The sequence below is a fragment of the Stegostoma tigrinum genome, chromosome 35, assembly GCF_030684315.1.
Source record: "Stegostoma tigrinum isolate sSteTig4 chromosome 35, sSteTig4.hap1, whole genome shotgun sequence".
Taxonomy (NCBI): Eukaryota; Metazoa; Chordata; class Chondrichthyes; order Orectolobiformes; family Stegostomatidae; genus Stegostoma; species Stegostoma tigrinum.
This window is the reverse complement of record NC_081388.1, coordinates 4,844,872-4,860,613: the sequence shown is the minus strand read 5'-3', so window position 1 is coordinate 4,860,613 and position 15,742 is coordinate 4,844,872. Positions and strand designations below refer to the sequence as shown.

Here is a 15,742-nt window from a genome sequence, read left to right as displayed (position 1 = left end):
TTCCACCAAGTGCTCTGGTTTCCTCCCATAATCCACAGATGTGCAGGTTGGGTGGGTTGACCATGCTAAATTTCCCCATAATGTCCAGGGATGTGCAGACTAGGTAGATTAGCCATTGGTAAATGCAGGGTAATGGGGATAAGTTGCAGAGTGGGTCTGGACGGATGATCTATGGAGGGTCAGTGGAGAGTTGATGGGCCAAATGGTTTATTGTTTGCACTGCAAGGATTCTATGAAAAAGTTAGGAGTAGCCTGGTTCAAACAATTAGAGGGACTGCAAACGAAAATACTCAACGTAAAATGTAAAAAGCTGTTTCCCCAAGGCCTCAAAAACTCTGTGGCGTGACACCAAGTAAATTTGCTAAACCTACTGTTGCATGGCACTGCTGCACTGTATATTGGCAGTTTTTTCAAGTGCTTCACCAACCATGAATTACTTGAAGCGCAGTCACTCTATAGGAATAAGAAGTCATCTTGTACAGACTAAGCAAGGACACCAAACAATGAGATAAATAAACACTGCTTTGATGGTGTTGATTGAGGGAGCAATATTGTCTATGACTCTTTGCTCCTTCTAAAACCCAGCTGACGAACTGGATACGGCAGACAGTTTTTGATTTAAGGAAAAGGACACAGATGGGATTTCGGCAGTAGTACATTTTTTATGCATATACAACTCATTGCACAAAAGATAGATAAAAGAAAATCAACCTATCATTAACACATTCATTAATAATGAAATAATAGCTAGTCATTTCCAATGCACAGCAATCATTCACAAGGTATCAAAACTAATGTAACGTTCCAGTGCATCAAGCTTAGAGGACATTAGATAATTGGTCCAAAATGCAACAACAAAATTCAATTCCTTCTTTGATATTTGAAGTTTCTACACCCATATTACGTAGGTAATTTGGATTATAAATTTAAAAATGTTCTGAAGAAAAAAAGGTATATCAGACTTGAAGCAAACTCCTTCTTCCTCCACAGATGCTACCAGGCCTGCAGAACTTTGTTTTTTATTTTGAATTTCCAACACCCATAGTATTCTACTGTTATTAGTGGATTGCAAATTGTTGCACTGCAATTAAACCTTTGCACCTTCTTCTTCAGGCACTGCAGATCTCAACTGGAGTGAGAACGTAATCACAGTCACAGGTTTACTCTCGTGACCCCTAATATAAAATCAACATAAGGAATTCATAACCAAAACAGTGTACAGGGGATGGGTACTCGTGTAATTTTATTGCAGGAAGGTTGATGGCTGCTTGCACTACCATTGGGAATTCAGAATAAAATAAGCAGGAAGCTCAAAACAACAAAATCTAAAATGCTCCATCAAACAGCTAGGATCGCAGAGTGCTCAAAATCCAATTAATTATTTTTAGTAGGAGTCAGCCAGTTTACACACAACAAAGTCTTAGAATCTGTAAGTGATTAAATCTAGATTTTGTGAAATAGGTTTGCGTGGGCTTTTTTGAGGAGGAATCAAAAATCAAGGTGAATCCCTTACTGTCCTTCCGGCAGCAGCTCGATCTTTTATTTTCACCTGGGCAGGCAGGGCAAGCCTGGTTTGACGTCCCATCAGACATGTGGGACACCCTCAGAAGGGGTGGAGTGTCAACAAAACATGATGTACAAGTCCCTGGGGTGCAACTCAAACCACAACTTCTCGACACAGATAATACTGCCAGACATGTAGATGCTTCTAGACCTCATACATAATCTGCTGTCACTCATCTTGCACAAATTTACAAAGAACCAAGAGCAGTACAGCACTGGAACAGGCCTTTTGGCCCACCGAGATTGTGCCAACACATGTTGCCTTTCTAAACTAAAAACCTTTTGCCTCTACATGGTCCACATTCCCCTTTGCCATGCTTGTTTATGCATCTGTCAAGATTCCTTTAAACATTGCTGTTGAATCCGTCTCCACCACTTCCTCTGGCTGCACATTTCAGTCACAGCACGCTGCACAAAACAAAAAAAAACAAACCTGCCTCCCTTATCTCCTTTAAACTTATCCCTTTTTACATTAAACCTACATCCCCTAGTATTTGACATTTCTAGCCTGGGAAAGACTCCAACTATCCATGCCTCTCATAAGTTTGTAAACTTGTATCAGGTTTTCCCTCATCCCCCGACATTCAAGTGAAAACACACCATGTTTACCCCATCTCTCCTCATGGCTAATAGCCTCCGTAGCAGGCAACAACATGAAACCATTTCTGTACCCAGTCCAAAGACTCAACATCCTTCTTGCAGTGTGGCGACGAGAACTGAATACAATACTCCAAAAGTGGCCTAACCAAAGTTCTACGAAGCTGTAATATGACTTGCTAATTTTTATACTCCATATTCCGACCAATGAAGGCAAGCATGCTATATAGACATAGTAGGACTGCAGAATCTGAGATAACAAGGTGTAGAGCTGGATGAACACAGTAGGCCAGGCAGCATCAGAGGAGCGGGAAAGCTGGCGTTTCGGGTCTGGACCCTTCTTCAGAAACGGTGAATCTGTCTGAAGAGTCCAGACCCGAAACACCAGCTTTCCCGCTCCTCTGATGCTGCTTGGCCTACTGTGTTCATCCAGCTCTACACCTTGTTATCTCAAGCATGCTATATCATTTCTTTACCATCTTATCTGCTTGCGCTGTCACTTTCAGGGATCTGTGAACCTGTATGCCTAAACGCCTCTCTATATTTTGACGTGAAGGGTTCTGCCATTTACTGTATATGTCACCCCCACAATACACCTTCCAAATGCATCATCTTGCATTTGCCCAGCTTAAACTCCATCTGCCATTTCTCTACACATATCTCCAGCAGATCTACATCTTGCTGTGTCCTCTAGCAATCCTCTTCACGATCTGCAGCTCCCCCAATCTTTGTGTCATCCTAAAATTACTAATCAGACCACTTACATTACAAACAACAAGGATCCTAGCACAGATCCTTGTGGAACAACACAGGTCACAGATCTCCAGTCATAAAATACCCTTCCACCGTCACTCTCTGTCTTCTATGACTAAGGCATAATGTGGAGGTGTGGTGTTGGCCTGAGGCAGACAAGATCAGATGTCACACGACACCAGGTTATGGTCCAAAAGATTTATCTAAAATCAGATGATGAAGGAGCTGTGCTCCGAAAGTTTGTGATTTTAAATAAACCTGTTGGACTGTAATCTGATGTTATGTGACTTCTGACCATGACTAAAGCAGTTCTGTATCCACTTACCAGATCACTGTGCCCTCCAGGCGACTTCACCTTTGGACTCGCTAAAGTCCATATAGATAACATTGAGGGCAGGGCAGTCAGACACTTTTGTCACTTCCTCAAAAAACTCAAATCACATTTGAGAGACACGACCTTCCCGGCACTAAGCCATATTGCCAATGGCTACTAAGTCCATATTTTCCCAAGCATGTGTAAATCCTATCCTTAAGAATCTTCCTGACCACTGATACAAGGCTTACCAGCCTGTAATTTTCTGCATTATCCCCGATACCCTTCTTAAAAAAAGTGAACAATATCAGCCATTTGCCAGTCCTCTGGGACCTCTCCTATGACAGAAATTTCGTACAAGACTCAAGCAATTTCCTTACTTATCTTCCTCAGAATTCTGGGAGAAATCCCATCAGGTCCTGGGGACTTGTCCATCTTAAAATGCATTTTAAATCACCCAACACCTTTTTGTAGTCTCCTCTACATCAGTGAGACTAAGCAGAGACTCGGAGACCGTTTCATAGAGCATCTGCGCTCTGTAGGTGACAAACACCACCACCCTCTGGTCGAAACATTTTAACTCCCCCACCCCCTGGGTTACATGCCCATTATGGGCCTCCTCTAGTGTCACAACGACACCACCTGCAAACCGGAGGAGCTGCACCTCATATTCTACCTCAGGAGCCTACAGCCCAATGACCTAAACGTGGATTTTACCAGTTTCAAAATCTCCCCACCCCCAGCCTCAACCCTTCCTCTCATCCCTGCCTCCTCGACCTGATACAGCCTGTCCATCTTCTTTCCCATCCAGTCATCACTACCAAGTCACTTACCAATCCCCACCGTTCCTTACCTGCACTCACCTATCACCATCCCACCTACCGTCCCCAATCCCACCCCTCCTCTCTATTTATTTCTCAGCACCCCCACACCCCTCCCCACCACTTCTGAAAAAGGATCCCGATCCGAAACATCAGCTTTCCTGTTCCTCTGATGCTGCTTAGCCTGCTGTGTTCCTCCAGCTCCACACTTATTTTTGACTCCAGCATCTGCAGTTCTTTCTATCTCAACACCTTTTATACTGACATTCCCCAGAATGTCAACATATTCCACACACATCTCAGCATCCACTATGTTATTCTCCTTCGTGAATACTGATGCAAAATATTCATTAATGAGCTCATCCACTTCATCCGATCCATGCATAAATTCCCTCCTTTGTCCGAGAGTGGGTGTACCCTTTCTCTACCTATCATCTTGCTGCTTACATATGTATAACAAGCCCTGATTTTTACTAAAAAAGTACTACTGTTAGCACTGACATTTTCTCCTCTGTTCTTCTTTTAAACTTGAAGTCAATGTCTCCATTACCAAGAATAATTGAAGTAGCAAATTAATTAGTGTCCTAGCGAGTTTTGAGAAGACTTGTAGCTCAGGTTGAGGTTCTGGATGTGAGTTTGCTCGCTGAGCTGGAAGGTTAGTTTTCAGACGTTTCGTCACCATTCTAGGTAACATCATCAGTGAGCCTCCGACGAAGCGCTGATGTTATGTCCCGCTTTCTATTTATCTGGTTAGGTTTCCTTGAGTTGGTGATGTCATTCATTATATGTCATATGATTAGTGTTCTACCTTGATGTGCAACGGGTCCCTGATTTACAAATGTCCAAGTGACGAACAAGATCCCATATTAATATTGATTTTAAAGATGCAACGTGAACAAACAGCTATTTTATGTTGTACTGTGTTGTACGGTATAGTGTTCCAACTTGGGTACAAATCAGCTTATGCATGTACTCCAGAACAGAACCACTTTTTAAACCTAGGGACTCCTGTATGTAGGCCTGGCATTTCCACCCAGGTAACAATGTAATCTGGATGAAAACGGTGGTTTAGAACAGCGTTGCTGTGTTCTCCTGCACTGCTATAACCCAGTGCTAATCAACTGGAAAACAGAAAATTGAATTCACTGGTCTGGTTTGTAGTCATTGCTCAATGAGCTGTCTTGAGCATCACTCCAATTGAGATAATTTTCACACAACCCTGCCCTGTCTCCTTCAGATCCCATCAGCTTTCTTGAAAATATTTTCAAGTTTGTGCAGAAACCTGCGCCGTAACTTCACTCACCAAAACTGGAGCAGTCTCTGTCACGTTACAATTCTCAGTCAATGTTGCATCCAGTTCGACAATTAAAATATTTCTCACCGAAACAGTTTCCATACCTGACAGTACATGGTGGTCTACTCACCTGAGAAGTATTAAAACCAGTCCTCAGGACGTAGGCAACGCAGCCATTATCCACAGCTGGGGAAATAATCACAAATACAGCAATGGCAGTGGTGAGAATGGCATTTTTTGACCGAGTACAAGGCAGTTAAAATACACAAGTTAAAAAGATCAACATAAAAGGAATAAATTCTCATACGAATTGGAACATACAATTTTGAAGTTCTTCAGGCAGTAGCTTTCTAAAAAGTTGTTCAAATCCTAATACTGTACCACAATTGCAATACAGAGAGAGAGACATTTTTATAGGCAGCAATTGGGTTAACCCAGCTGAATGGACAGAACACATGTTACAAACAAGTTTAGTTTTGCCTTAATGGGGATAGACAGGGACAAGTGATGGTTTAACCTGAAGGTCACCATGACGCAGGTGTGCGGAGAGAGTGATGAGGAGAGTCCTTCAAAAAGTCACAAGCAGGTTAAGCTGCGTAATTCTTATTTCAAAGGACTGGCAGGTATTAAATTATTACTTGCGCCTGCTTAAAAGGAGTTGATCCACCATATTTTCCACCACCCTTACCCAGGTCGATAGCTGTCTCAGTGACACACATGAACAAGCTAAATCTCTGGGTGTGGCAGATTTATTGGTGCTTTGAAAACGGCATTGCTAAACAAACTCATGAAGGAGGGAAGGTTATTTGAAACAAAAACAGAAAACTTATCAAAATTCTAATCAAATGTCAAAATCTATTTTTGATTGAGGATAGGGTAAGCAATGCAAGGGGTCTGCTCAAGGCCAACACTCTGGATTGTTTTTATTGGATCTACTGCAGTGACAGGTACAGTGACAAACGGCAAAGAGGATTGGCACAGCGGTAAAAGCTAACTGATTGTACTGTGCAAGAGAGTAGTGGTATAGATCAAAAACTAGAAACCTAAAGCAGCTGCTCAATATTCTGAGCTTTCCAGAAGCAAAGAACATTGTAAATGTTAGATAACAAAAGTGTAGAGTTGGATGAACACAGCAGACCAATCTTAGGAGCACAAAAGCTGATGTTTCGGGCCTAGACCCTTCATCAGAAAAGGGGGATGGGGAGAGGATTCTGAAATAAATAGGGAGAGGCGGACCGAAGATGGATAGAGGAGAAGATAGGTGGAGAGGAGAGTATAGGTGGGGAGGTAGGGAAGGGATAGGTCAGTCCAGGGAGGACAGACAGGTCAAGGGGACGGGATGAAGATAGTAGGTAGGAAATGGAGGTGCAGCTTCAGATGGGAGGAGGGGATAGGTAAGAGGAAGAATAGTTTAGGGAGGTGGGGATGAGCTGGGCTGATTTTGGGATGCAGTGGGAGCAGGGGAGATTTTGAAGTTTGAGAAATCCACATTGATACCATTGGGCTGCAGGGTTCCCAAGCGGAATATGAGTTGCTGTCCCTGCAACTTGCGGGTGGCATCATTATGGCACTGCAGGAGGCCCAGGATGGACATGTCGTCTAAGGAATGGGAGGCGGAGTTAAAGTGGTTCGCGACTGGAAGGTGCAGTTGTTTATTGCGAACCGAGTGCAGGTGTTCTGCAAAGCGGTTATTTTGATTGATTTTTGACATCTGTTCCATTGCTTCAGTTAAAGGTATACTGCTGTCAATTTTGGCAACTGTTTTGAGGCATTCCCAATCAATTGCATAGAATGCCATAGACTCTCAAGGTCTTCATTAATTCTAGATCTTTCCTGTGAAAAACAAACTTGATTTACATCTAATAATGGTGGTGTTCAATCCATTTTCTACAGCTGTCACTCAGTATCAAGTGATCTGCTTTGTAGTTCAGTGGACAAAAGCTCATTTACAAGTTTCCACTTTACAATTTGCAACATTCTCACCAGCATACAGACACGTGCACAGTCTGCATGGGAGACGTATACAGGAGACTGGATAATTTCTTTCTTTGATCTAGCAACAGGCACCTCTGCCAAACACTGGCATTTTAGGAGATAAGCTGCAGGACAATCACTTTTGCACCATGTACTACAACTAGATAGGGGAAGATACTCAAGCCAATGACATTAGAATAAAAATATGCCCCAAACTAAAATAATACACAGCTCAAAATCTACATCAGATGATATAATATTATCAAAATTACAGCACTGGTAGAAGAAATGGTGACAGTTTTGGTGATATAAGGTACATCAATTGTAGTACACTGTCCTTTCTACACTTACGTTTGAGTCCTGCACTGGTTTTCTGAGGTGGGGAATGTTGAACTACTTTGGTTCCTCCAAATATTACATGCAGCTTTGAATCTGTCTGCAAGTCCAATGTGTGATTTGGGTTAACGTCTTCTATCGGTTCCTGCAACAAACAATGCAGTGAAGATTTTAATTTCCCAATCACCCATACTCCCCAATATGAAGACTGATGAATCAACAGGTCACTGTAACAGGTCCTGACTTGGGTTATTGGGTGGGTCAGTTATCTCATAGCAGAGAAGTAAATAGCTTATTGTAAGCAGAGCTTGTTGGGCTTTAGGGCATGCATAACTACAAATGTTTTCCAATCCACGACACTCAGAGGAATTACTCTTCCCTCCAAACACCCTTAATCCAAAAGGGCAAGTACATCGAGTGCCACTCGACACAACCGCTAATATAGCAACACAAGTGATCTATCCCACACCACATTCATTATACTACCCTCAGTGCACTTCCAATACTGGACAGTTGTCCATCCTGAGCGGCTCTGACAATAGTTAAAGGAGTAACTATCCAACAAGTGGGATGCTCTTAACAGGGTCTGCGTGGACATGGTGAGCCTAATGGCCACTTCCATAATGTAGGGATTCTATGACAGTTGGTTGTAGGCTAACACATAACAAATTAAATATAGTTCAATTACAATAAGGGCCCGTCAAATACACCCAAATTAAACTAGCAGCATGTAACTAATATACATACAACTTGTAATTGATGAATGCTTATTCCCATTTACATCTGCACATAAATTTTTTTGAGATTGCAAAACATCAGATATTGTTTTCAGACGATATTCTTAGCTCTGCCACTTAAATCGTACCTTCATCTGTGGGACAGACTCCCCAGTCAGCATTGCTTCATCTACGATGCAGCGACCTCTGAGCAGCAAAACATCACATGGCACCAGATTTTCATGAGGTGATCGACCTAGCCAGAAACAAAGCAGTAGAGCTATGATTCGCAACTTGATCATGATCTACAGCACATTCCCAGAACATAATTTTTGTTAAAAACTGACTTTTATACAATACCTTTCACAACTTGAAATACCAAGTTCGCAGTTATGAAATTATTTTAACAACTGCTGTCATGCTTAGAATATAGAAAACATGAGAGCCAATTTATATACAGCATGGCACAGTCCCAAAAATGATATGCCACACTGATCAGATGGTTGGTGTTGGTTGATGAATAAATATTAGCCAGGACACTGGAGCAAAGCTCCTGGGGTTGGTGTTTCCTTGGGGGATAAATCTGAATCAGAAGACTGGTGTAAAGTTTCTTGCTTTTTTTCTTTTAATTCATTTTGATTTGGAGCTGTGAACTGTGAATTAAGAGCTGAAGGTGACCTTTGGGCTGTGAGTTGCATTTTGTTTCTAAAAGAAACGGTGAATAAATTAACTTATTTGTTTATGAGGCCAGGCCTAGAAATTAACTGTAAGGTGGATTCTTGTTCAAAGAATGTTCTATAGGCATTTCACAATGGTAACAGGGGCCTCATAGGGAGGCCATTCTAACAAAGAGAAACCAAAGCCTGAACTGGTTTTTGAAATATGTTTAAGTCAGATGGATTTTAGCGCTCATAGATACAGGATGGAGGTTTGACCCCTCCCTGGTTGTCTCCTCATTATCAATTTATTGAAAGTTCAGAGAATAGAATCTGTTAGAAGAATTTAATGAATATTTCTCGGAGTCTACTGGAAGCTATCTGCATGCACTGGTATCACCAGAAACCAAGCAAGATACAATCCCATCTGCATGTGAGATTGCGGATCATGGAAACAACAAGAGTGAACTGGCCAGTTACATCTCATTTATTTTTGTTTTGATTTATCCCTTAACTATGTCTGTATATCTATGTTCCTGATAATAAGGGACTAAAATCAAAGAAGATTAGGTTTAAATTACAGACATTAATTAGTTTACCTTGTAGTTTAACTTTGTTCTGAAGTTACTGTATTATCAATAAATTGTTAAATCTTTTATTTAAACTATAGAACATGGTGTCTGGTACCAGTTATTCAAAAAGCCTGTTGAGGAACTACTGGGGCCAATTTTGAGGGTCACTGTATATTTTAATTTTACTGTGTTGCAAATACGTGGATTGGGAGGCTGATTTGATTGTCTGTCTGTGTCATAGCAATATAGCTATCTGAAGCTATCTACATGCCCTTGAATTTAGAGAAAGCACTGCCAATCAAGGAAATCATAAACAGTTACATCAGGTAAACTCAGTTTGAGATTCAATTTTTCTGCACGACAGAGAAAAACGAAAGAGGTTACAATATCCTTAACACTTGAAACAAAAGTTTGGGTACTGTTAGTAAGCCGCTCAAGTTTAGGTTGCCATGGCCATTGGTTGCTGTGCCTTCAGCTGCCCTGGTTTCATGCTCAGTAATTGCTCCCATCAAGCGCTCTGCTTTGCCTCGCCTCATTTGAGTGTCTTCCTGGAAGTCAACTCTATGACCATGCTTAAAATATCCCCTTAAAGTATCACTTGGAGCTTGGCATCATTTTAATCCATTAGGATCCTTGAAGTGCTTTGGTTTCTAAAATCACTGTACGCAGTAACTGCATTGGTACATAAAGTAGCTGCTCACACACTACGACAAGCAAAAATCCAGCACCTCTTTTCAACATTTAGTGAACTGTAGGCGAAAGTGAATCTGAAGCTACAAGATGAGTTCTTTAACAGGTGGCCAGTTTCAATTGCACAGGTATAGCACCTAACTGATCAATCACAAATTTAATGGCTTTGGTGGTGGTCCTGGTTGGCAGGATAGGGAGGTACAGGGTCAGTGGAGTAATCCCCAGAATCTTCATCACTGGAGTGACTCGGAAGGCATGTACCCATACAAACTGGTAGTCAATTTCACAACATAAATAGTGAGGAAAGAGGAAATAAATGAAACCCCTGTTTAAAATAAGACTTAGTTAAAAGGGAAATGGAAGTCCCCTGGATCTGCCATCTCCTTTGATGACATAAATAAATACCTATTGAAACAATGTCACCAGGAACGAGCTCGTCACTTGAGATTTGCCTCCACTTCCTGTTCCTGTAGACCTAGAAAAATCCAGGAGCAAAGTCAAACTCATTTAGTGGAAAACACATCACCTAGTATGATATACACACAAACCTGACTGGGCACAGTTGTATTAAACTACTGTTGTCGAACATCCTTCATAAACAAGCCGTGACACCTTTGCCAGAGTCTCCTTTATATTGACTAAATATAAACCTACTTATTTGCACCGAACTATTTTTGTTATATTCGGTGGTGTTGATACTGGGGTTTTTCAAGGCGGTGACAGAAGCTATTTTTAATGTTCGGTGCTACTACTATTATATAACCTGCTCCACACTTTGATCCCAATGCAACTGCTCTTGATAATAAGATTATGTCAATCATACTTGGAAACTAATATAGCTAGTCAGTGGCCACGCTATCCTGTAATGAAAATAAACTATGCCTCCTTGTTAATGACCCTTTAACTGAGGGGAAGATCTGCTTTCTACCCACCCTTCCTTGCTGCTCAATCTTGTACATAACTCAACCATCTCAGCTCGAAAGAAAACAACCTAAGGTATCCCAGACAATATCCTGGTCAAATTTTTGAGCCGCGTCTGGTGCAATCACACTCTTCATATCATGCAGTGAGCAGAACTGCACACAGTATTCCATCTGTGTCCTAACCACAGCTTTGGACACCTCCAACATAACCTCCCTGCTCTTATAACTTTTGCCACAACTAATAAAGGCAAATGTCTCTTACGGTTTCTTAACTATTCTATTAACCTGTTCCGCTGCCTTCAAGGATCTGGAGACAAGCACTCCAAGATTCCTCAGTTCCTCTGAGCTTCCAATATCATGCCATTCATGGAGTACTCCATTGTCTTGTTACATTTTCCAAACTGCATCTCCTCACATTTATCAGGATTAAATTCCATACACCACAATCTGCCCAGCTCATCAAAATGTTTATATCCTCCTGTAACTGACGACCTTCCTCTTCACTGTCAATCAACCCAGCCAATTTCCATGTCATCCACAAGCTTACTTACCCACATTTGCTTCTGCATTAGCTGTATATAACACAAACTTTATGGGACCCAGCACTAATCTCTGCGGCATAACACTGCATACTGGCCTCCCGTCACCCAAGCAGCTTTCACCCACCATCTTCTGTCTGCTTTCACCAAACCAATTTTGGATCTAACTCAACAAGTTACCTTTGCTCCCATGTTCTTTTACTTTCAGCCCCTATGTAGGGCCTTATCAAAGGCTTTGCTGAAATCCATACGAACTACATCAACTGTACTTTCATCATCTACACACCTGATTCCCTCCTTGAAAAGTTCAATCAGATATGCTAGGCATGACCTCCCTCTGAAGTGGCCGTGTTGACTATCCTTGATCAAACCTGGTCTCTTCAGGGAAAATTAATTTTCTCCTTCAGAATTATGTCCAATAGATTCCCTACCACTGATGTGAGATTCACTCATCTATAGTTTCCTGGTCTATCTCCACCACGCTTCTTGCAATGTGGCACCACATTAGCTGCCTTCCAATCCTCTGGCACCTTGCTTGTGGCTAGGGAGAAATGAAAAATTAGAGTCAGAATCCCTCTTATTTCTTCATTTCCCACAGCAGCATGGTTTACAACTCATCCAGGCCTGGGGATATGTCCACTTTTAATCCTCCAAATCCTCCAGGTAGCTCCTCACTCCCAACGTCAATCTGCTCAAGAGGCTTAACAGTACCTCTGCTCAAATTCTGAACCTACATGCTCCTTTACCCAAGTGAAGATGGATATGAAGTATCATTTAACGTCCTACCAATGTCCTCTGGCTTCACGCACATATTGCCTTTTAGTGTCTAATGGGTCCTCAGCTTTCCCTGATTATTCTCTTCACCTGGATAGAAAATATCCTGGAATTCTCCCTAATCTTGCCCATCAGTGCTTTTCATACTACCTCTTTGTTCTCCTAATCACTATCTTGAGATCATTCCTGAACTTTCTACATTCCTTTGATTTGCTCCCTTTGTACCCTATTAAAATCCTCTCTCTTTTCTTTCATATCTAGTCCTAAATACTCCTAGGCATACAGGGTTCTCCGGGCTTGCTGCTCCTACATTTCACACAATGGAACATCTGTACTATCCCCATTTCTTTTTGGATTCTGTTCTGCTGTAGATTTACCTACATGTAGCTGTTGCCAGTCTATTCTGGCCAGGTCCTGCCTTATTTTGATAAAATCTGCCTTTTCCAAGGCAAAAACTATTTTTTTTTTTTAAAAACAGACAACCTTTTCCCTTTTCGAGAAGGGAATTAAAATATTTGGTGTTATGGCTACCTCGAACACCTGGCCAGCCTCATTCCCCAGGACTAGGTCCAGCACTGCACCATCCCTTGTTTGATCTTCGACATATTAGTGTAAAAAGATCTCCTCAATATAGTTTAAGAAATCTGCCCCTTTGAACCCTTTACACAATGACTAATTAATTTTGGGGAAGTTGAACAAAATTAATTGGGGAAGTGGAAAGTCCCAAATTACCCTATTATTGTTTTTACACACATCCACATTTTTGCACTGTCACTCACTGTTTGGGGGCCTATAATACATTGCTAACACTGCAACAGCCTCCTTTTTATTCCTAAATTTTACCCACAAGCCTCATTTCAAGACTGTTTCAAGAAATCATCCCCCTTTACCACACTGACTCCTTAATTATTAATGTGACACCATCTCCTCTTTTACAATTTCCTGGGCATTCACAGCATGACTCCTCCACAGTGAAAGAGAAAATTTTCTCTCTTTCTCCCTGTTTGTCTGAGCTCTATAATTAAGAGTTTGATTCTTAACATGGCAATTATACTCCGACACTGGACTGGATGGATGTTCAGATTATTTGAAGCCTATTGGGCATGAGCTCACATACATGAGTGTTCCCTATTTGGTACTAATCAGGAGCAGAAAAGTGGCAGAATTGTTACCATAGCATAACTGTTACAGTGGCAAGCAGTTTTAGTTTAGAACGGAGACAAATCTGTACCCAACACATCTTGTGCCTGCCCAGGGAAGGTTTGATGGTGACTTGGGGTTTACAAAATGGAAACACGTACTATCCAGAGTAAACAGGTGACAAATTAGAGCAGCACTCGGGTAAGAACTGTGCTGCAACTGTCCAAGACTCCTTATCCATACAGGCAAAAGATTTTCTACTCCTGGCTATTTTCCTGAGCTTGTACGACTCAACTGGATAACCACCAAATTTTAACCTTATAAATGCTTACCTGGATCATGTAGGGTTTGTTGCCCATTTTCCGAATCTCAGACATGTTCCTCATTTGCTGCTGCACCAGGGAGGCCTCAAAGGCTACGAGCATGAAAAGGGTAAACACACTGTAGTACCAATACTCGTCCAAGCACCAGAGACCCACGCAGAACACCTGCAGAAACAGGAGGGTTCAGAGAAATAATAACTGCAGCAAACAAGAAATAATACTTGTACTGGTGGGTTAAAACAAAATCAGAGTGCTGTGAATTGTGGAGACAGGTACAGAGCTACAGTTAATTTTGACAGTGGGAAGGATATCAAATTCAGCCCCTAACGCTGACCCACAACATAGCAAGAAATCTCCACAAGATCATTCTGGTTTTATAGAATCATACGAGGGGAGGCTATGGCACTATGGCCTAGTGGTATTAACGCTGGACAGTTAATCCAGACACCCAGATAATGTTCTGGGGACCTGGATTTGAATCCTGCCATGGCTGACAGTGGAATTTGAATTCAATAAATATCTAGAATTAAGAATCTAATGATGACCATGAATCCCTTGTCAACAAAGAAAATTACTGCACAGGAACAGGCCCTTCAGCCATCCAAGCCATACTGCCCATCACAACTAAAACCCCCCAAATCTTCCGAGGACTGCATCCTTCTTTTCCCATCTTATTCATAATATTGTCAAGACACCCTTTAAAAGTCACTATAGTATCTGCTTCCACTACCTGCCCAGGCAGAGAGTTCCAGGCACCCACCACCCTCTGCGTAAAAAAACTTGCCTCGTACATCTTGTCCCTCGCACCTTGTCCCGTAGCCCCTGGGAAAAAGCTTCTGACTGTCCACTTTGTCCAGACTCTTCATAATCTTGTAGGCCTCTATCAGGTCGCCCCAGCGAGAATGACACAAATTTCTCCAATCTCTCCTCATCGCTAATACCCACCATACCAGGCAACATCCTGGTAAATCTTTTCTGTACCTTCTCCAAAGCCACCACTACCTTCTGGTAGTGTTATGACCAGGACTGAACACATTATTACAAATGCGGCCTAACTAAAGTTCCATAAAGCTGTAGCATTATCTGCTAATTTTTAAATTCAACGCCCCAGCCGACGAAGACAAGTATGTCATATGCCTTGTTGACAAGCTTCTCCACCCATGTTGCCACTTTCAGTGACCTGTGTGCCTGTACACCCAGATCCCTCTGCCCATCAGTACTCTTCAGGGTTCTGCCATTTACTGTATATTTTCCAACTGGAATAGACTTTCCAAAGCACATCACCTCACATTTCTCCGGATTAAACTCCATCTGCCATCTCTCCGCCCAAGACACCAACCGATCTATATCCTGCTGTATCCTTTGACAGTCCTCATCACTACCCGCAATTCCAACAACCTTTGTGTCATCAGCAAACTTACTAATCAGACCAGTTACATTAAAGCAAAGGTCCCAACACTGTTCTCTGATGAATGCAACTCGTCACAGCCCTCCATTCAGAAATGAATCCTTCCACTGCTACCCTCTGTCTTCTATGACTGAACCAGCTTTTTATCCATCTTACAAGCTCACTTCTGACCCTGTGCGACTTTACCTTCTGTATCAGCCTGTCATGAGGGACCTTGTCAAAGGCCTTACTGAAGTCCATGGAGACAACATCCACTGCCTTAACCTCATTGATCATCTTTGTCACTTCCTCAAAAAACTCAACCAAGTTAGTGAGACGCAACCTCCCTTTCACAAAACCATGTTGCCTCT

General features: G+C 41.9%; 1 protein-coding gene across 1 annotated transcript in view; it reads right to left on the bottom strand.

Moving 5' to 3' along the window:
• atp13a1 (ATPase 13A1) overlaps positions 1-15,742 on the bottom strand; it is a 102,492-nt gene that overhangs the window by 62,725 nt on the left and 24,025 nt on the right. The window contains exons 5-9 of the mRNA XM_059639921.1: positions 13,994-14,149; positions 10,691-10,760; positions 8,517-8,623; positions 7,667-7,796; positions 5,472-5,527 (exon numbers count right to left, since the gene is read on the bottom strand). Of these exons, the coding sequence (XP_059495904.1) occupies positions 5,472-5,527; positions 7,667-7,796; positions 8,517-8,623; positions 10,691-10,760; positions 13,994-14,149 (519 nt within the window). The remainder of the gene's footprint in view (positions 1-5,471; positions 5,528-7,666; positions 7,797-8,516; positions 8,624-10,690; positions 10,761-13,993; positions 14,150-15,742) is intronic.